Raw genomic sequence first — 23,858 nt, 5'->3', positions numbered from 1 at the left:
AGTTTTCGAGATACGTAGAAATCATCTGTATCATACACTAGATGATAACGAATAATAAGAAGTATAAAATATTTATTTAACGAGAAACGAGTGATAATATTACCAACTAATGAAATTTTTCATATTCACATTTACAATCACACATTCACATTCACATTCACATTCACACATTCACAATCACACATTCACATTCACATTCACATTCACACATTCACATTCACATTCACACATTCACATTCACATATCCACATTCACACATTCACATTCACATTCACACATTCACACATTCACACATTCACATTCACATTCACACATTCACATTCACACATTCACATTCATACATTCACATTCACATTCACATTTTCACGTTCACATTACGTTCAATATTCACATGGCACTTCACATGCACATTCACGCATTCACACATTCACATTTACGTTCACGTTCCTACACTCACATACACGTTTACATATTCATGTTCACACATTCACATACACGTTCACATATTCACATTCACGTTCACATTCACATTTACATTCACGTTCATATTCATAGGCACATTCACATTCACATTTACAAATTCACATTTACGTTCACATTCAACATTTTCATTAACATACAAGAAAGAAAGAGTAAGAAAGATAGAGAAAGGGGGGGAAGGAGGTGAAGTAGGTGAAGAAGGGTGGAGTGGGGGTTGGGAGGTTTGAGAGAAACTTTATGGCATCTCGTAAATCTCCTTTACATAATGCAAATATCTTATCATGTGATGCTAAAGAACCACCAATTTAATGCGAATGTTGTTCCGCGTTCTCTTCTTATTCTTATTCTTATTCTGATTCTGATTCTTATTCTGATTCTGATTCTTGTTGTTCTTTTTCTTCTTCTTTTTATTCATTATAATCATCATCGTCATCTTTTTCTTCTTCATCTTCATCTTCGTAAACATCGGTTTATAAAGATAATGCAAATTGAGAAAAACATATTTGTGTTTATGTCTGTTATTAATATTCTACAGAATAAAAATAGAAAAGAAAAAAAGAAAGAAAGTAAGAAAGTAAGCAAATGGGGAATTGAAAGGGACGGGAAAGAAAGGGAAGGGAAAAATAAACATGTTAGATGAAAAATTGGCTAAACAACTTTGACGTATATTCTTCTTTAATCCTACGACACACGAGAGATTATCTTTTTAAAATAGATTGAGATGTTTACAGTTATATATTTACCATAAAAGAATCTTCTTTGTTTTGCATGGAATTTATTTGCATTTTTTTCATTTTTTCATTTCTATTTTTTTTTTATCTAATGAAACGCACGATATTAACGCATTAACTGCCAAATTATATTTGGTTTCAGAAATATTTATATTTTTTCAAAAGTCTTCAATTGTGATTAAGGCTGGTTGCACACACAAAAACTATAAAAGACTATTACTTATTTCTTTGATTATTATTTTATACATATAAAATAGCTATTATTATGGCATTTTTCCATACAGTCAACATAAAACCGAATGGTGTACGTAAAATTCCAAAATCCCCAAATGGGGATCGTGACAGCTAATGGGTTAATCACTTTTTATAAGCATGGATTATAGTCATGTTATTTGTATAATACTACGAATTAAATTTGGTTTGTTTTTGTTTTGATGTTTTTGTTTAATTAAATATTAAAATTAATTAACATTATGTTAATATATGAAATTATATTAAATCATATATATTACATTAATTAATATTAAAATTATTTGTTTTTATAAAAATAATTAATTTCCATGTACGATAGTTGGTTGAAAATTTTTGAACTCCGATCAAAAAATTAATTTTTTTTTTTTTAATATAAAAAATAAAAGTGTATTTCGATTAATGCGAATTAAAATTATTTTTTGTGTTATTAAACTAAATACTTCGTACTCACGTATTTGGATAATATAAAATTTATGATAATTTGAAAAATATTAAAATTATTTTATGAACATTGTAATAAAAGTAACAAAACATTATTTTTTTCTTTTTGTTTTTTCGTTTTGTTTTTTTAAATGCAAAATCACGAATACGAAGTAAAATTTGATTGAACGATTTTGATGGCTATAATAAGATGTTTCAATTTGTTCATTTTCGATTATCGATGTTAAAATATTTATCAGATCCATCTGTCAATAAGATAAGAATCTATTTATCGGAGAGAAAAAAAGAATTTATTATTTCGTACGTGAAATATAATCATTATAATCTATCATCGATTAATATTATTACAAATAGAAATTATCTACGACGATGACATTTAATCACCTACGGATTTATTATTTAATTAGATAAAAACAATCTATCATATGTTTTTCGTAAGAATTCGGTTTACTTTCTTTTCATTTTTTTATTCATCATCAAGAAAAAAAAATAAAAATAAAAATTGAAACTTGATCTTGCGATTAATAGGAACAGATATAATTTGATTACTTGTAAATTCAAATAAAAATAATTTAATAATATTGTGAATCATTAAAAAAAAAAAAATAAAAATACATTTATCCATAAATCCATACACATAAATATATTAACAACGTATATGTGAACATATTATGCACATTTTACTGTAAAGTATATTTTGTTAAATTTCTTTTATTTTTATATATGAAAAATAAATCATAATTTTAAAAAAAGATATAAACTTATTTATATGTTTAATATTTTTATTTATATTTTATTTATAATTGCATTTAAATTAATCTCAATAAAATATCAATAAAATAGTCTAACCATGTATATATATATATATATATATATATATATATATATATATATATATATATATATATTTATTTAATTATTAACATAATTAAATTTATTCAATCTTTATATTTATTTAAGATTTATAATCTAATTCAATAAATTTAATAAAATTTATTTTTTTCATATTTATATATATATATATAATATACATTTATAAATGTATATTTAAATAATGTACATTTATTTAATTCTTAACATAATTAAATAAAAATTATATTAATATACAATACATATTAACCAACATACAGTATTGTACATTACTAAACAGTAACCCTCTCCAGCTCCCCCCTCCCCCTCCAAAAAAAATAGAAAAAGAAAAGAAATAAATTTACTTTAAACAAATCTATAGCATACCCGAAATACATACATACATATATACATATATACATACCCATATATTATTTATAATATTTATCAACACCACATATAACCACTTGTACCTTCCTTCCGTACAATCAGTCTCGTAAAAGGGCCGAACATTGGCAACAGTGCAGTCTCCCGTACACTCTCATTCTCTCTCTTTCACACATAAACATACACACGCACACACACACACATATCAACACACTCACTAACTCATGCAGTTTACTGGCAGTGATCATAGCAGTGGCGTGCGGTTGGGTTTGATAGTAGTAGTAGTGGTAGGATACAGAGACGGTGAGTAGAAAATATGGGTGGGTGGGGTGGGCTGAAGGTGTACTGGACGATCGGGTTGAGGGGAAAGGGGATACGGCTAAGAGGAAGGGGGGAACTCGTAGCGATGAGAGGACGCGAACGAGAAAGACAGTTTGCTCGTTCTCTTCGAGCTGTATAAATACGAGCGGGTTCTTTCTCTCGAGTTTAGTCTTCGCGATACTCGATTCTCGTGACGTCCGTTTTTTTTTGTCTCATTTGCACACCCCCGCTAGTCCCTCGTTCGTCCCCTATCCCCCACTCCACTCCACTGTTCCGTCATGCTCGATATTTAAAACGGTAACAACGAATGTTTTGACAAAAAAAAATAATAATAAAAAATAATTCGGTTCATCGAAAATGTTTACTTGTTATTATTATTATTGTTATTATTACGCGCGCGAACAACGAGACAATTAAATTCGTAATTGTATTCGTGATCGAAATTTGATTTCGATTTAGTGCGCGTGAATGGGAAAATATGTAATAAAAAAAAAAAAAAGAAAAACAATAATTTATCTCTTATGTATATATATACATATATATAGATATGTTGTATATACTTTGTGAGAAAATTTAATATAAAAAACGAAAGGAAAAAAGAAAGAAAAACAAACGTAGGAAGAAATGGAGTAATTAAATAAAATCGTTCATCGTATCGTTTAGAACAACTTTACCTATGTGCGTGAATTTGAATTAACGATTGGTAAGAAAATTAAAAAAAAATTTAAAAAAAGAAGAAGAAGAAGAATAGAAGAAGACAAAAAAAAATTATTACGTTAAATTCTTCCATACGCGAAAGTGTGTCTCCTCGAAGAAAGCAGGGCTCCATTTCTGTTTCGAGAAAAGGAGCGAGAGAGAGAGAGAGAGAAATACAAAAAGAAACAGAGAAAACGAAAAAGAAAGAAAGAGAGAGAGAGAGAGAGAGAGAGAGAGTTGTTTCAAGTAACTTCGAGAAAAGCGATGAGTGAAAACCGGAAGCGTTCGTGCGTTCAACCCTCCGCGGGTGAGGGCTGAATTTTTTTTTTTTTTTTTTTAATTAACATCAGTCATTTTTTATAACTCAAATCATTTAAATATTTCATTAAACTTTACTTTCGCGTTTAAAAAAAAAAAAAAAAACAAAACAAAAAAAAAGAAAAATAAATAAAAAAGAAAAATCTCGTTAGTTCGTGTGTTTACGAATTTTTCTCCCTCCCCTCTCTCAATTAAGTGTGAGAAAAAAAAGGGGAGAGAGAGGGAGAATTTCGCGCGTGCCAAAGTAAAGGAATATTATTATTAATATTTTTGTTTTGTGTATTAACAAAATAATTATGCGGAAGGGAACGACAAATACGTGGACAACATTGGTTGAAGAAAATCGTTGGTTTTAATACATCGTTAAAGAATAATAATAATAAGAAGAAGAAGAAGAAAATAATACGTGATTATTATTTTAAAAGAAGATAGTTAAATAGAAGAATACGATTGGTTGAACAAGACGAAGTCAAGAAGAATAAGAAGAAGAAGAGGAAGAAGAGGAAGAGGACGAGTTAGTTCAGAGTGAAAAGGCGGTCGTGCCGCTTTCACCGAGTATTCCTTCTATCTATCTATATATATATATATATAAATATATTTATCTCTCTCTTTCTCTTTCTTGCTCCCCCGCTGATCGTGACGGGCACGTTAACGGTCTCTCGTGAACACACATACACATAAACACAAAACACACAGGTTAGGAAGAGAAAGAAAGAAATGATAACGTTCTTCCGTTTAGTTGACGAGTTGTTTACTTGTTTTTTTTATTGTTCATCAAAGAAGAAGAAGAGGATAAATATTTTTATGATATGAAAATATTTTCTAGTTAAAACAAAACAAATTTTGAACGAATTATCTAGGATAGATAAAGATAAAGAGAAATCGAAAGACTATTGTTGTGATATTATTGTATTCATGTTTTTCTATCCATATATATATATATATATATATATATACAGAAAGTATATTAATATAAATTAGTTTGGATTAGTAGTTCTCATCATTTCGTTGGAGTAGAACGTAGTATGGAAACTGAGATGTACATAAAAGACGAATTAAATAAGAAAAATTGTAATTTGGATAGAAACGTTAAACAAGAAAAACAATTAACGATGAAATACGCGTCAACTAATTCAATACCATCGACGATGGATGAAGAAAATGAATATTCGTTTGAAAGAATAACGGCCGAACGATTTACCGGTGGTAGTAAATCGGCGGCCATCTTGAGAGATGGTACTACTACAACAGCAGCAAGTGGCGCGTCAGCTGCTAAAGGTAGAAGGTACAGTGTACTCGAAGATTTAAAAGCACGTAGGGACAGTCTATGGCAAAGGGCACGTCGTGCAAGTACATTCGATGAAAAAGAAAATGCGAAACAATTGAAAATCGTTTACGGTAAAGATAAAGAAGAAGTAGCGACGGTGGCGCCGCCAATAGAAGGGGATCAGTTTTTTACGTAACTGATGATCTTCTTGAAGAAAAACGCGATGTTCTCGAACATGAGGAAGAGGAAAGAGCTGCTAAGATCGAAGCTAAAAAAGGTAGAAGGAAGTCGTGGCATCCGCTTGCCAATAAACCATCCAAATCTGAAAGGAAAAGGAAAAAGGCTGTTGTTGGTGCTGCACCATTGGAACAAGTTGCAAGTGCTGAAGCACTTTATACTCAAACAAGACAAAAGAGACCTTCTTGGTGGAATATATTTGTACCGGATTCAGTTTCCAGGTATTTTATTTTATTTTATTTTTTGTTTATTAGTTTGTTTTCTATGTACTTTATTTTATTTTATTCAGACGATTTTAATATTAGGATTTTTTTTGTTCGGAGAATTGTTCCCAAATTTATTATTAATCCTCAATTATTAAATATATTATTAAATATTTAATCTTATTAAACACTGGATCCTCGAAGTTTTGCAATTTTTTTTTTTATATATTACGCCATTTAAAATTTCAACGTTACTTGTGCAAGTAATTTTATGACAATTTACTGAATCAAAATAAATTGAAATAATAAATTTTATGTGATTTATTATTATATTCAATTTGATATTATAAAATATATTATATAAAAGTATTTTAGATTTTTTAATAGCTATTCGAATAATACGAAAACTGGATTAGATAATTAAAAAAAAGAAAAAAAAAGAAGAAGAAAAAACAAAATTAATTACATAAAAATTTCTCTTTCGATCGATCTTTTCGTGCTTTAGATAGAAGAGAAAATATAAAACTGTGTTCGTGACCGTACAGTGCATTGAAATCTGTTTTTTTTTTTATAATATCAAAAGAGAAACTTACTCGTTCGGTTACTGCTGTTGTAAGAGTAACGGGAACCACGTGGATAAAGGAAATTAAAATTAAACGGCTTTACGATCTTACCTATGTCAAAGATTGATTATAACTCACCTGAGATATATATGTACGTGGGTTTTGAAAGTAAATAATTAAATTCAAAACGATCTTCTAAATCATAAATTCTATAAATGATATTTACATAAAATTAGTTTAAAGATATATAAATCTTAATAATAATTATAATATATGTAACAGTAATTTAATAATTAAAATATAAACAGAATATATTATATTATATTTATTTAATATTATTAAGGTAATATTTAAAAAAAAAAGAAATAAAAGATCAATAAATTAACGTAATTATTTATATTAATATTGTATTTAATTTAATTAATATTATTTATATTTATTATTCTATATTTATTTTTAAATTTATTTTTAAAATAAACATATATTATTCTTTTACATAAAAGAATATAATATAATATTATTAAGATAATATTTAAAAAAAAAAAAATTATCAGACAAAATAAAAGATAAATAAATTAAAGTAATATTTTTGAATTTGAATAATTTTATATGGGAAAAAAAAGAGAAAAAAATTGCTGGTTTTTCCTATTACTTTCTACGCACGTTTTGTTCTATTTTTTTTGTTTTGTTCTTTCCTTCTTCATTTCTTTCTTTCTACTTTTTAATTAGTTTAGAAGAAAACAAGCATGAGAGAGGTTTAGAGTATCATCTGTGTGAATCATTCATCTTATATTCTCATATTTTTTCCTTACTACTTCGAAACAACACGTGTATTATGACACGTAACTTCATCGTCGGTGCTTATTCATGTTTATGCGTATAAGGTTATTGCTCTTCTTATGATTTATATACATTTATAATCACAATAATATTAATAATAATAATAATAACAATAATAATAATAATAATATACTAATCGTATCGTATTGTCAGTTTATCATCCAGTGTATTTTTACTCTCCCTTTTTCTTTTATATATCGGGTGGATCATTGTGTTTCTATCGATTGTATTTAATAAATCATTTTTGCAATATAAATAACAATATTATTGCAATATAAAAAATAAAAAAAAATCAAATCATTGTAATCACATTTTGTTACTTAATTATTTCGTTATGTTAAATTTTATTAAAAAAAAAAAAAACCATTAAAACAATAATAATTAATTGTAATAATAATAATTTTATTCGAGTGAATAACAATTTTTTCTTTTTTAATATTGATTTTGGAAAAAAAACAAAAGATAGACGTGAAATTATTTTCAATATTTGTAGGTTAGTTGAAAAATTCTGAGCTTAATGTAAAAATCATCCCATTTTTCAGACTAACGATTAATGTTTGATTTTTTTAAAAAGGTTTTTTCTTTTTAATATTGTTTTGTTTGAAACAATTATCCTTGTGTTATAAATCGTGTTAACAAATGTTACATTATTTACAGAATGAAATACACGTGTGAATAAGTAAAATTGTTGAAATTCGATTATACGATTGAATTATTCCCAAAGTTAACTTTAAGTTTACACAAGTACGTAGCAATTAATCGTGTTTTGTATTGTTTCGGTGAAAATGACGTTTGTTTACAATATCGCGTATCTATTACCAAGATATAAGATGTTAAATACTGATTTCCAGCATCTCAAGTAACGAGAATTAATCTGTTTTCTTCACAAATTTTCTTTCTAATGGAATAAACAACAAATGTTACGTATTTGCAATATTTACGAAATAGATTTCTCGTAAATGGAATTTTTCTTATTTTTCTCCCCCTTTTTCTTTTCCTTCTTATTCTCTCTCTCTCTCTTTTTTTTTATCATAGGTCTCTCTTTATCTTTTATATTAAAAATTTCTTAAAGTAGAAAAAAAAATCACAAAATTATCTGCCAATGATTAACATTTAAAAGATCGTCAAATTTATGTTGAGAAAATAAAAACTTTGAGGTTAGGTTCAATACTTTTCAACCCTGTCCACGTTATTCGATCAAATTTTTGAAATAAAATCATTTTATTGTTGTTTTGATTTTGAAAAATAAATTCAAAAAATTAATTACAAAGAAGAAAACGAAAATGAAGAGAAAAAAAGAAGAAATAAAAAAGTAATGAAAAAAAAAAATAAAAAAGAAATAAAAAAGAGAAAAAGAAGAAATCATTTACAGTTCGTTGAGTTTAGTATAAAGAAATGTAAATAAAGAATCGATTGAGACGTTAATAATTGTCTCGACACATGTGATTACGATGATTATTATCATTGATTAATTTATCATCATTGACGTAACATTATGAAAATATAGTATATGCGTTGTATTTATATATTTATAATTAGTATATGTGTATATATCTGTATATGTTTTTTTTATTTTATATAAATAGTTATATATTAAAATATAAAAATAAATTTAATAAATTTATATAAATTTAATATAAAAATAAATAGAATAAATTTATATATTAAAATATATAAAATTAATTAATTTATAAATTTAATATAAAACTAAATATAATAAATTTATATATTAAAGTATATAAAATTAATAAATTTATACATTTAATATATACACAAATGTAATAAATTTATAAATTTAATATATAAAAACATATAATAAATTTATGTATTATAATATATAAAATTAATAAATTGATATAAATTTATATAAAATAAAAATATACATATATATATATATACTAATTATTATTATCATCACAAGAGACATTAGGATAATTTCTAAAATAAATATAACAAATAGAAAGAAAGATTATGCGAATGAAATTAATGTAAGCATTATTAATTACTATAGACACTTTAGATAATGAAATTATTTTTAATCGAACATCGGACACCTTAATTATCTTGATTTAATATACAAATAGATAAAATATTTTTAAACTTGTCCTTGAACCCAAATGTTTTATTTAATCATGTTCTCATATTTGAGATGGATAAGTCTACATATATATATATTAAAATTGAACAAGAAATTAACTGATTTGGTGAATTCATGTTAACACGTTTTATACATTACATACTTATATATATACACATCTGTGTGTGTGTGTGTGGTTGTGTGCGGATGAGAGAAAGAAAATAATGGAATTATGGGTGATAAGGAAACGTCATAAACACATTTTGATACGTTGTATGTTCTAGAAAACGTTTAGTTTATGAATTGCAGATGTTAAATGTTCGATCCTTGAACGCAGGTGTTGCACCTGGAATCAACTAACTGTTATTGATCTTATATAATTGTCTCATAAGCCGTTTGATAAAACTGTATAAACTCTGACACGTGGGAATTGAGAAATTTACATTCTTTTATTGTTTTTATTTTTCCTTTTCATCGTTTCAATATGTTATGGGGAATAAACGATATGTTATGGCAAATACAACGATCTGTATTTTTTTTTTTTTTTTAATTTCTTTTTTCGGATGATTTATATGCATAGTAAACATAGGTATTTATTTAAACTATTTTAAATTGATACTTTTAATATTTTTTTATTTAAAATAATTGAAACGTTTGAAAAGTTATTTTTCATTTATTTTGTGTCGGTGTTGAGTTAAGAATTTGTTAAGGATTTTATTTATTTTTTTTTTTATTTACTTTTTGGATTTATTTTGTGTATTGTATTTGTTTGTATCTTTATTTTCTTTTTCTTTTTCTTTTTTCAATTTTTATTTTATAACAATGATATATTAGAAAATTTGTTGATACTTATTGTCTGTTATCTGACGCTACCATAAGTAAAATACGAGATAACCTTACCGTTATAGGATTTTTTTTTTTTTTGTTTTTGTTCTAGACGCGATAAGAAATTGGGTTATGTTGAACTGTGCTACACACTTTTTTGAAATGAAGAAATTTATTTTATTTAAATTAGATATCAATATATATATATCATTTTTTATATCAATATATATGTATTATTAATAATTATATTTATAATATAATATATATTAGGGTGGGTCAAAAAAATGACTTTTTTTTTTTTTTTCAAGTGCCACGGAAAAATGGGTTGCTAGACACCTTAAAAAAATTCTCACCAAATATGAGCTCTTAATTTTAATAGGAAGATCCTCCGCATCGCAATTTTTTATTTTTTTTTCAGTCCAATAGATTACAATTCATACCTCATTATTTATTGATTGTACAGAAAAATGTTTTAGACGAATTTTGTAGGAAATTTAATGCTCTACAAAAAAGGTATCTTATATTTTTTCTGTAAACCTCACCATTTGAATGATATTGAAGATTTAAATTCGATGATTTTTAGACAAATTTCACTTTTGTTTATGAATTTTATAACTCGTCAATAAATGACTATTAAAAAGTGTACAATACAAATTTTTGTAGGAAATTAAGTGCTCTATAAAAATTGTGTCTTACGTTTTGGCGATTAAATTAAGCGTTCAAAAGATATTCAGAAACAAAAATCAGTACACATGAAAGTTTGATGATACATATATTGATATATGTATTGTGAATAATACATTAATTTAATTAATAATATTAATATATTAAAATATCACATATATATAAAATATTATTATATAATATAAATCTATTAATATTATAAGTATTATAAAAATATTAATAAAACGTATTAATATATTAATATAATTATTAATAATTATACTGTAATTATTAACATTAGTAACTTATTCTATATAATATTTTTAATATTATTTAATATAATTTAATATAGTATTATATATATAATATTATTAACTTTTTATATAATTAATATATATATATATATATATATATATATATATATATTTATTTATTTATTTATTATTATTATTCACATGAAATAAATAATAAAATGAAAAAAAAATTAACTGTATATTAAAATTAAATATTTTCAATTAATTGTCAGATTTGTCATAGACAATGGTTTTTAATTTACGATTGAAAATCTAATTAACATATTTAAAAATTTCATAGAAAAAAAAAATAGAATAAAATATATAGTCACGAGTTGTATATATACATAAAACGTATAATAATTAAAATAATAACCTTTATCATAAATTACCTCGTCGTACGTTTAGAAACTCTAAGGAAGATTTTCTAAACCGCAATAATTTTGAATTGAACATCCGATTGAAAATTTATGCGAATTTATAATAAAACGTTAAATTACAATGTCATTAAAATTTGACCGCACACAATTGTCATCAAGTTTGTTTCTTTTTATTTTTTATTTCATACTCTGTTTTGTTTTTCTTTCTACAATTATCACAAAAAATTAATTATTATCCAATTAAATGATAAGAATGAAATAATTGCATTAAAGAGGAAAAAAAAAGTAAAAAAATAAAAAAATAAAAGCAACGCCAGTAAAAGTTTCAATTACAAAATAGGACTTTCCATAATCGGAAGATGATGATCGTCATTGTCATCGTCATTGTCAATCGTCATTATCAAAGATGGGGTTCTTTTAATTTGTAGGGAAAACACGTGTGGAATTCTTGATGACGTCAAAAGCTTTAACGAACGAACGAACGAACTAACGAACTAACGAACGAACGAACGAACCTGAGGATTCGTTCCATGTGACATGATGGCACAGCTGTACGCGTTGAATAAAACAAAACGTAGTTTTAAATAAGTCGTGCATCTGCAATATTATATACCACATACACACAAATATAGAAAACGATAGAAACGCATCGTAATACATTACGAGAATTATTTTCATTCGTAAAACGTGTCACACATAGAAATAACATATTAAATATCCATAAATAAATTCTTTTCTTTTTTTTTTTTTGCTTTTTTTTTTATAATCTCAGAACTCATCTTATTTGGATTTTTTTTTTTTGTATTTTGTCAAAAGAAATAATTCTTTTCTGTTTTTTTGTTTGTTTTTGGAATTTCTGAAAATTCATCTCATTTGAAGTTTTTTTTCTTTTTTTTTTTTGGTGAAAAGAAATAATTAATATAATACAGTAATTCTTAATTAATTAATAACAATTAATTATTTTTATTGATTAATTTATTAATATAATGAATTCTTTTTCTTTTCTTTTGGAATCCCGGAAAACTCATCTCATTTGGATTTGTTTTTTTTTTTCTAATAAAAAATAATTTCATTTCTTTTTCACCGTGATTTTAAATATTTCTAGTATAATGAGAAAAATATTATAATATTTATTTTTATTATTTTTATTATTAATTGATTTTCATTTTTAAGCAGAAATTTTTGAAATTTTTTATTACAATATATTAACATTAATTATTTAATTGTTTTTATTCTTTTATTAGCTAAGTTTCGTTACATGTCACCCTTCTTCTTTCCCCACCCCCTAGCTTTTACTACTATCACTAATATTAATTTTATCTACTTATTATTATTATTATTTTAAATACGTAATAAAAATTACAAATCTCATTAAAAAAATTCGTTTAAATTTGTGTTTTTTTCTTGCTGTTCTTTTTTCCATTTATAAAGAAAAATATCGAATACGCATAAAATGAAATTTTGTTATACTCCTATAAATTAATACCTCGGACAATAATAGAAAGATAGAAAGTTACAAAAGAGAAACGTTTTAAAGTTCACGTCGAATGATATTCACGATTTCATTTATTCTCCCTTTTTTATATTAGTAAACTCTAATTGTTTTGAAAAGGGCAATCCCACGTCTTAATCCTGCGATATAAAAAATAAAAAACGAAATAATATATAAATTCATGATTGCGAATTTACCCATTAGTCGGATAATGTAAAAAGGAATTTTCTTTTCCTCAATTAAATAAAAAAGAAAAAATCGATAGAAATTAAAAAAAACAATGACGAATGATCAAAGGAAAATAAACCGAGTATGAATTTATAATAAACATATTTTTATATTATTACTTTTACGTGTAATGCATGCACGTGTTTGTTTTTTACAAAACATACATAATCATATATATATATATATATATATATATATATATATATATATATATATAAGCTAGAATAAATTTCTGACATGAATAAATGTCGGACAATGTTCGTACGAGTGTTGCTTCATTGTTTTAAAATAAAATTTAATTTAATGGCAGGGATGTGAGAGAGATATTGGGTAAAGAACGTCGTTTCTGTCTTACAATTTGATACACAAAACTTTTCGACCCATACAAAATGTCTGATAAAAATATAATTAAAAATAAAAATAAAGAAAGTAGAATTATTATTGAAAAGAATTATCAAATCACGTAAAGGAAAAAGAAATATATATATATATATATATATACACATGTAATGCTGATTAAATTAACTCCTACGAATAATTAGATAGATATAAAATTATCAATATTGTTTGTATGCTTAAAAAAGAAACAAAAAAGAAGAAAATGAAGCCTATAGAATCATAAACGATAAGAAAATCATAATAAAAATGTGAGAAATATATATATATATATATATATATATATAATATATTTTATAGTTTATATTATAGTTTAATTGTATAATTTATATATATTTTATTAATAATTTATTATAATATATCTTAATATATATTAATATAATTACATAAAATATTATATAATATAATATAGAAAATATACATATAATATATTTTAATATATAAATGGGGGCATTCCACGTCAAATCGGCCACTTTTGACCCCGAACCCCTTTCGATGTGGCTAAAAGTTTTTTATCCTATTCTACCCTATAAAAAACAATTTTTAGAATTTTTTCAAATTTTTATTTTTTAACCAAACCCAAAAAAAATTATTAATTTTTGAGAAAAAAAAATGCCTCTTAAAGCAAAAAGCATTATTGCTCTTTAAGCTCTTAAGCTTAGATTGCTCTTAAAGCAAATTCGTAAAAAATTTGAAAAAATTCTGAAAATTGTTTTTCATAAGGTAGAATAGGATAAAAATCTTTCAGCCAAATCGAAAGGGGTCGGGGTCAAAAGTGGCCGATTTGACGTGGAATGCCCCAAATATATATATATATATATATATATATATATATATATATATATATATATATATATATATATATAAATGGGTAAAGAGATAAAGAATATAACATGAAACATTGATAATCACACACGTGTGCGTAGTCACATGATAAAATAAAAAAAAAAAAATAAAAAATATATATGTATATATATATGAAAACGGATCCAATCGTCGTCGTTATGCTCTGATTATTTTCTCTCTCTCTCTCTCTCTCTCTCTCTCTCTCTCTCTTTCTCTTTCTCTCTTTTCTTCCTATACTGACATGAGTTAGACCTTTAAATAGAAGATTAATCGAAAATATCGAATTAATTATAGCTTCCTCTCTCTCTCTCTCTCTCTCTCTCTCTCTCTTTCTTTTTCTCATTATCTTTTTCTGAATTTTTGTGTCATTACTATTTTTCTTTCCTATATTTGGATTAATTGAAAATGCGAACATCTTTGCGTGTATTTGTGTGTGAATGTGAGTGTACACTAAAATTATTTTTAATTTTTTAATTAATTTTTTATTTTTTATTTTACTTACGTTCATTTAGAATTAAATAATTAAGAAATTAATAGTTCCAACAAATTGATAGTGTATCTTTTTTAAAAAAATTGTATTTCTATTATTATTATTATTATTATTATTATTATTATTATTATTATTATTATTATTGTAAATCTTATTTTTCTTTTTTTTTTTTTTATTATCATATTTTTCAAACTATATTTCTTTTCCACGTTCTTTGTTCTATTTTTATTTCTCTCTTTCTCTCTCTCTCTCTTTCTTTTTTACATTACTTCTCAACCATCCCCACCCCCTATTTGTATCTTTTTATCGTTTTATCTCTCTCCCTTTCCTTTTTCCTTTTTCTTTTTTTTTTATCTTTCTATTCTCATTGATCATCTTTTACGTTTACCCCTTTCTTCGCTGAATATTTTTTCTCTTTCTATTGTATTTATTTATTTATTTTTTTTTATTATTATTATTATTATTATTATTCAACCTTTATCAAACTCTCCACCCCCTTATTTCCATTCTATTCCCCCTCCCCCTCTTATTCATCTTTCTCTAATTTCATTTGTTTGTTTTTTCTTTCTTTCTTCTTTTTTATCTTTCAACGCCAATCTATCTAATTTTCATTCTCTTTCTCTTTTTATTTCTATTTATCTTTCGATCTCTCTTTCTATCTCAATTTACGTCTATCGACATTCTAACCACGCATATATACAACACATACACTCATGCAGACGCATATATACACGAGACATTCCATGTGGTCATTCTGTTGTCCGTCAAGATGGCGTACGATGAAAGAGATAGTTAGATGAAACGAGACTAGTATATAAGAGGGCGTGCCACCATTATTACAAACTTTATAGCCAACTACAGATTGCATTTCACTTTACGAGATACAATTTACAACATTATTTTTTTTTTTTTTTTCTAAAAGGTCACTGAACAAATATTGTACGATTTTTCTTTTCACTTCCCACTAATCTCCTCCCCTACTCCATCTTTGTTTCTAATGTTCATTAGCTTTCATTTATATTTATTTTTTTATTATTGTTTTTTTTTTCTTTTTTAATCTTTTACACATGTCAAATATTATCTACGAGTTCGAGTTATCGATTCATGTCAAACGTTACAATTAGGTCAGAGATTAGATTGTTGTCCATTACATTAGTCTATTTTTCGTATTTTATGGTTTAAGTTGTTTTTTTTTTTTTTTTTGACTCAAAATGAAGTGAAATCACTTTCTTATTTTTTTTTTAATAAAATAAAATTTATTTATTTACAAAAAAAAAATAAATAAAGTCCAATTACAAATAATAAAATTGTTTTTTAAATATAATTTTTATAAAATTTATTACAAAAAAAAAATAAATAAATTCCAAGTACAAATAAAAAAATAGTTTTTTTTACATAATTTTTATATAATAATTGATTTTTTCAAAAAAAAAAAAAATCAATTCTAAATACAAATAAAAACAAAGGTTTTTATTTTTAATATAATTTTTATATAATTTATTTAAAAAAAAATAAATAAATAAATTCCAAATACAAATAAAAAAATAGTTATTCTATATCATTTTTATATAATAATTTATTTTCAAAAAAAAAAAAAATAATAATTTCCAAGTACAAATAAAAAAAAAAAAAAGAATGGAGGAATATATTAGAAAGAAAAATATTGAAGTTTTTACATATGAAATGTATTCTTGGAAAATATAATATATTATATTGAAAAAGGATTTTCCTTTCTATTTTTTATTTTCTTTTTTTCTTTTTCTCTTTTTCTTTTCTGTTTTTTTTTTTCCTTTTAACTCGTTCGTAATATTATTTACTGCTTTTTTTCGTTGCTTCGTCGTTACGAATAACTACGATGTTACGAATGAACGAACGAACAAACGAAGGAATGAACCAATGAACGTCATGGTATAGCATGGTATGGCATGTCTCGTACGTAACTTGTTGCAGACGCACTTTTGTAGCTCGAATGTGTCTGAAAGTGTGCCAAAGACGTTGTGTCGAGTAAACCGGTAAACGATCGGAGGAATATATTTATATAAATTCCCCTACCGAACTGGTACAAAATGATGATCGAGTGGTGCCAACTTGTGTGTATACTTAATATAACAAAAAAAAAAGAAAAAATAAGAAAAAAAAGAAAAGAAAAGAAAATATCTAGGCTGGTTGAATTAAAAAATATTTTGACCCTATGACGATGAAAAAGTTCCATATTTTATTTTTTTAAATGATAATTCAATTATTTTTTTGTTAGGAACATTAAACTAAAAAAAAGGAAAATAACAATTAATTTTATATAACTCTAATTTGCTAATATTTATATATATATATATATATATATATATATATATTTATTAATATTATATAATATTAATATATAAAATTTAGATAATAATATTATATAAATTTAAATTTTTAATATAAAACTTAAAATATATAAAATTAATATAATATTATTATAAAAAAATATAAAATTATATAATATTAAAATTAAAAATTATATGTAATATAATATAATAATATAATTTATATATATATATATATATATATATATTATAAATATTTTATTATATAAATAAATAAATATATTTATATTTTTACATAATAATATAAAATAAATAATATAAAAAATATGTATTTTATGTTAAATGTAGTATTTTATATCTACTTAACGATTAACTAAGATAAAATCAAAATAAAACAAATAATATAAATAATACAAAAGAAAATTTTTATGCATTAATATAAAATATAAATAAAAAACATATATACTTATATAAAGTAATATATATATATATTACTTTATATCTGCTTTACATTTAACTAAATAAGATAAAATGGAGAAATAAAACAAATAAATATATTAAACTTTATTTTCTTCACTTACCTCTGCTTATATTTGAAAAAACAAAAAACAATACGATATAAATTTATTTACACCTAACGTGTCATTGAGACAAAATTTATGCTCACGTGTGTTAGAATTTGTTTTTCCCTTTGTCCCTCTTTCCCCATCTTTATTTAAGTTTACCAAAAATTTTAACCCATAGATATACGAGTAGAGATAGGAAATTGAAAATTCAAGTAGATCTTTCGAACAATTCCACGAAATAAAAAGAAAGAATGAAAAAAAAAAATAGAAAAACACAAAAACAAAATGATGGAAGAAAAACGTAATTATCTAAGTGTCATATATTTTTATTGTTTATTTTTTGTTATCGTAAATCTAGTGAATCTTTTCCGTTTACCCTATATATGTTACGAAATACAATACGTCACATTGTAGAGTATATTTCATAGTGTTTGTTAACTTCTATGATTATATAGAAAGAAAGAAAGAAAGAAAGAAAGAAAGAAGGAGATTGGAAGACGTGGATAAAGATAGATAAATTGAGAGAGAAAAGGAGAGAAAAAGAGAGAAAAAGAGAGAAAAGAGAGAAAGAGAGAGAGAGAGAGAGAAGTAACTTCAAGACTTTCTAATGGTTCTACCATGTAGCAAAACGAGTCCATCGTGTTTCTTACTTTTCGAGACGCTTGTTGCTGGTGCTAGTGCTGGTGCTGGTGCTGGGTGCTGGTGCTGGGTGCTGGTGCTGGTGCTTGCTTATGCTTGTTAGTTGTTGAAAATGTATAAACTTACAGCCGCGCCTTTTCTTACCTGAGAAATAATATCACAATTTTCGATTTCACGCATAGGAAATTTTCATTCCCAATTATCATCTATCTATCTGTCTTATCTTATAATAATAATTATTATTTTTTTTTTTTCTTTGTTTATTCTCAGATTATTACTATTATTTTTATTATTATATTATTTAAAAAAAATTTATATATTTACATGTGTGTTTTAATTCATGCATTATTATTATTACTATTATTATTGGATAATAATGTTTCATTTGTTATCATTGTTATTATTTTTTTTGTTGTTTTATTTTTATTACTATTGAAAATATTTCTTAAATTTTGCTTAATTAATCAATTTAAAGATATTTTAGAATTATAAATATTATTTTTTTAGGTTATTATTATTATTATTATTATTATTGTTATTATTACACGATTTAAAAAAATATATATGTTTTTATTCACCCATTATTATTATTATTAGATAATAATGTTTTTATTTGTTATTATTGTTATTAATATTATTAGTTTTTATTTTTTTTTATTATTATTGAAAATATTTCTTAAATTTTGCTTAATTATACATTTTAAAAATATTTAATAATTATTACTATTATTATTATTATTATTATTATTATTATTATTATTATTATACGATTTAAAAAAATATATATGTGTTTTTATTCATACATTATTATTATTATTATTAGATAATAATATTTTTATTTGTTATCATTGTTATTAATATTATTATTTTTTTTTACTATTATTCAAAATATATTTTTAATTTTGCTTAATTATACATTTGAAAAATATTTAATAATAATAATAATTATTATTATTATTATTAGATTATTTTTATTATTATTATTATTATTATTATTTTGATGAATATTGAAAATATTTAACCACTTTCTCTACGATTTAACTTCACGGTTGCCGTGCTGTGCGCTACAATATTGCACTTTTTGAAACAATGTCACTTAGTTTACTATTATTTTCTATTTTACAATATTGATTGATATGATGACAATAATATAAATCTATTTACCACGTGTTCATCACACCTATCGACGTAATCTCAGTTTTGAAACAAAAGCATTTCGACGTGCGTGGCACGTCTTCGTAGGACAAGTGGTTAAACTTTGCTTAATTAATTATTTCTACAAATATTTCTTATATTGCATAAATGTTTTGTTCTTCTTTTTATTATTGTAATTTAATTCTTTTTAAATATTTATTTTCTATGCAAAATATTATTGTGAATTTATATATGATGCATAACTAAAATTTAATATTTATTTTCTTCCATAACAAATCACACAGAAATTGTTCATATTCGTTACGCGTGTTAGAAAATTAAAATACAAATTATAATCGTTTGAAAATAAACTTTTTACTTTTATTACATTTTTCAAGATTCGACAAATAAATTGTGTAAGCCAAAAAAAAATGTCTTAATTAAATAATCGAACGTTCGTAACAAGTAACACGTTACTAACGTTCAATAACAAATTCTATTTGACATGAGTGAAATGCAAAAGTGAATAAGTGAAACAAGAAAATAAAAAAAATAAGTCTAACGTGGTATAATTATCAAAATAATTATTAAGTTCTATTTTTCTTTTCCTTCAAAACACAACCGTCAACCAATGATCGTGTATTTCTTTTGTATCGTAAAATAGCCAACTCTAAACCATCATCTATAAATGTGTAATGCGTTCGTTAAACCTGGCCACAAGTCAGTTCTATTTCATTGTTCAAGAGGATTCTTGGCAAACAAAAAGTTGGCAAATAGCCTGACCGAGTGTCTTTATTCGTCTACGTTGTTGTTTAAAAAAAAAAAAAAAAAAAATTTTCAAATGAATAACAAGCTAGCTTGTTTTGACTATCATTTCAGTCAAAACACATTTAAATGTCGTGCGAATATTTTCTATGGGGGGTAAAAGAGAGAAAAATGAAAAACACAATTAAAAAAAAAAACTCAAAGAAAAATTAATGACAAAAGTAGTAAAGTAGGGTGAGGGGGAGGTGGGGGTAGAAAAGTCGTCTCTATAATATATTATTAACTCCTACTATTTAAATTATTTTACTGTTTGCTTTTATTTTTTACTTTAAAGTATGCTCGAACGTTTAGAAAGTGACACAACGAGTTAGTTGCAAGAGAAAACAATTAAAATGAAATATTGTTCACTTTTATTTCTTTTTCTTCTTTCATTTCTTCTCTTTTTGTGTTTTGTTTTTAATTAAATTTGTATTATTAGAACGTTTATTTAATTAAAAAATTTTGCAAATTTAAATATATATTACAATTGAAATAATTTTATTTAACATAATTTTGATAATTTTTTTTTTTTTTTTTAAATTTTGTCTTTTTTATGTAATTATATTTCAAATATATAATTTATGCATTTATTATATAAATATTTTTATTTATTATTATTATTATTATTATTTTATTTTTTATTATATAAATAATATATTAATATTAATATATTATTATATAATAAAATTATTATATTATATAAAATTATATAAAAAATAAATTAACATTATATTTAATTATACAAATATTATATTATTATAAAATTAAATAAAAAAAGAATTAATATTATATTTAATTATACTAATATTATATTATTATAAAAATAAATTATTATATATAAAAATTATTATATAAAATTATATAAAAAATAAATTATTATATACAAAATTACTACATAATGTTACATAAAAAATTAATACATATATATATATATATATATATTTTTTTTTGTTTAAGGGAAGATATTTAAAAAGTTACTTTTTCTTTTATAATGAATTTAAATAATATTTTCTTTTGAAAATAATTATAATAAGACGACAGTAATAATAAACTTACGTATCGGTGGTTGTTGTTGATGGAGACGATTTGAATACCATCATAAAAGAAAATAGAGACAATGTATCCTATTTATCGAAGTTTAAAAGTTTAAAGATAGAATAGAACAATGGTCGATTTGTGAGTTTTGTTTATGATTGCAAAGAAAAAAAAAAATGGGAAAGAAGAAAAATAACTTATATCGTAATAGAAGGATGTAACGGCGAATTTTCATGACGAGAGACTAACTATGGTCGAATGATTGTCGTGAAATTTCTCGCTTAGAATTGCTATAATGATGGTACTAAGTTCGAAGTGACTAATTAAAGTACAATTATGTCTTTTCTACGTTCTCAAAACTCTCGCAATCTTCATTTTATACTACACGTATACACACACACACATATACTCTTTATGTAAACACTTTAAACGTTTCTTTTACCTATTACAAACTTACTTTTTTTTCTATTAAGTATATTTTAATTATATAAATTATTAATTTTTAAATATATATTTATTATAATTATAATAAAAATATTTATTGAATTAAAAAGGAAAATATGTATAAAAAAGACAGTTTATATTAAAAATTGTTATTATTATAAATATAATGTAATAATTTATTAATGAAATAAATTGAAATAATAATAATAAAAATAATATATTTATCAAGTATATAAATAAATTAATTAAAAATATATATATAGATAACGAATAAATCATTTATCTTTTATACTATTATCGATAAATTTAAAACAAAAAATTGGAATTTCTAGCACTTAAGTACGCTATCTGGTGGCTAAATTCAAAATTTCAATAGATAGGTCGAATTGCTACGTCACGTGAGATCTCTAGCACTTGAATACGCTATCTGGTGGCTAAATTCAAAATTAGAGTAGATAGATCGAATTGCTACGTCACGTGAGATCTCTAGCACTTGAATACGCTATCTGGTGGCTAAATTCAAAATTAGAGTAGATAGATCGAATTGCTACGTCACGTGAGATCTCTAGCACTTGAATACGCTATCTGGTGGCTAAATTCAAAATTAGAGTAGATAGGTCGAATTGCTACGTCACGTGAGATCTCTAGCACTTGAATACGCTATCTGGTGGCTAAATTCAAAATTAGAGTAGATAGGTCGAATTGCTACGTCACGTGAGATCTCTAGCACTTGAATACGCTATCTGGTGGCTAAATTCAAAATTATAGTAGATCGGTCGAATTGCTACGTCACGTGAGATTTCTAGCACTTTAATACGCTATCTGGTGGTTAAATTCAAAATTAGAGTAGATAGATCGAATTGCTACGCCACGTTGGTTCTCTAGTAGGGACCCTATAGGAGGGACGCGCCATGTACATTGCTGGGGGACAGGAACACGTGTAGTCACGTGATTGCGCGCGAATGATTCAAACGATAAATTGTAGGTTAGGTTTGTACATTTATACTTGTAATTATTAAATGAGTAAATTAAACCTACACTTATAGAAAACTACTAAAAAAAAAAAAAACAATTGAATATAAATATCACAATAAAAACTATAAGTATTCTAAACTTAAGCTAACCACAGCCGTTAATACATACTAAAGATAAACATGGCTGCGCGATGCAACGGAAGCTGTCCCCCCACATTTTCAGCCTAGCAATGTACATGGCGCATCCCTCCTATAGAGTTCCTAATCTCTAGCACTTGAATACGCTATCTGGTGGTTAAATTCAAGACTAGAGTAGATAGGTCGAATTGTTACGCCAGTCAAAATAGGTAAAAATCTTGGAATTTGAGATACCCAGCTATAAACTCGTATAAACTTGTATTTTAACATTCTAAAAGTGGTCTCAAAACCTACATAAGGTAGGATGTACGCGACTATTAAAATCTAAGGCCAAAGGTCACAAAAATCGATTTATCAAACATCTAAAAATTGTACTAAATTAAATTCAATAAATAATAATACAACGCACAACAATCAAATAAATATAAATTTAATATAAACATAAAAAAAAATATATAAATTATAAAAATAATATTAACTTTTTTTCTAATGTAAATCATTCATTATACGTGTAACCGGTATACAAACATGTATTACTTATCT

General features: G+C 24.2%; 3 protein-coding genes across 18 annotated transcripts in view; 2 read left to right on the top strand and 1 right to left on the bottom strand.

Annotated features, from left to right (window-relative positions):
- mtd (TLD domain-containing protein mustard) overlaps nucleotides 1–23,858 on the top strand; it is a 220,719-nt gene that overhangs the window by 105,903 nt on the left and 90,958 nt on the right. For 2 of the 14 annotated variants that reach the window (XM_015315715.2, XM_015315714.2), the window contains exon 1: nucleotides 6,025–6,200. The exons of the other annotated variants lie outside the window; for them this stretch is intronic. The gene's annotated coding sequence lies outside the window, so the exon portion shown is untranslated. Of the gene's footprint in view, nucleotides 1–6,024; nucleotides 6,201–23,858 lie in introns of those variants that run through there. 14 annotated transcript variants of the gene reach the window in all.
- LOC107063638 (uncharacterized) overlaps nucleotides 1–23,858 on the bottom strand; it is a 163,537-nt gene that overhangs the window by 111,521 nt on the left and 28,158 nt on the right. The window contains exon 1 of one of the 3 annotated variants that reach the window (XM_089172982.1): nucleotides 3,178–3,438. The exons of the other annotated variants lie outside the window; for them this stretch is intronic. Coding sequence (XP_089029108.1) covers nucleotides 3,178–3,181 — 4 coding nt within the window. The 5' untranslated portion in view covers nucleotides 3,182–3,438. Of the gene's footprint in view, nucleotides 1–3,177; nucleotides 3,439–23,858 lie in introns of those variants that run through there. 3 annotated transcript variants of the gene reach the window in all.
- Nucleotides 5,501–6,090, top strand: LOC149032458 (uncharacterized). The gene has a single exon (XM_089172984.1). The coding sequence runs from the start codon at nucleotides 5,501–5,503 to the stop codon at nucleotides 5,936–5,938; it is 438 nt and encodes a 145-aa protein (XP_089029110.1). The 3' UTR covers nucleotides 5,939–6,090.

This window comes from Polistes dominula, unplaced genomic scaffold (genome assembly GCF_049000335.1).
Source record: "Polistes dominula isolate Pdom_NZ unplaced genomic scaffold, Pdom_raw_medaka contig_22, whole genome shotgun sequence".
Taxonomy (NCBI): Eukaryota; Metazoa; Arthropoda; class Insecta; order Hymenoptera; family Vespidae; genus Polistes; species Polistes dominula.
This window is presented reverse-complemented; position numbering and strand designations above follow the sequence as displayed.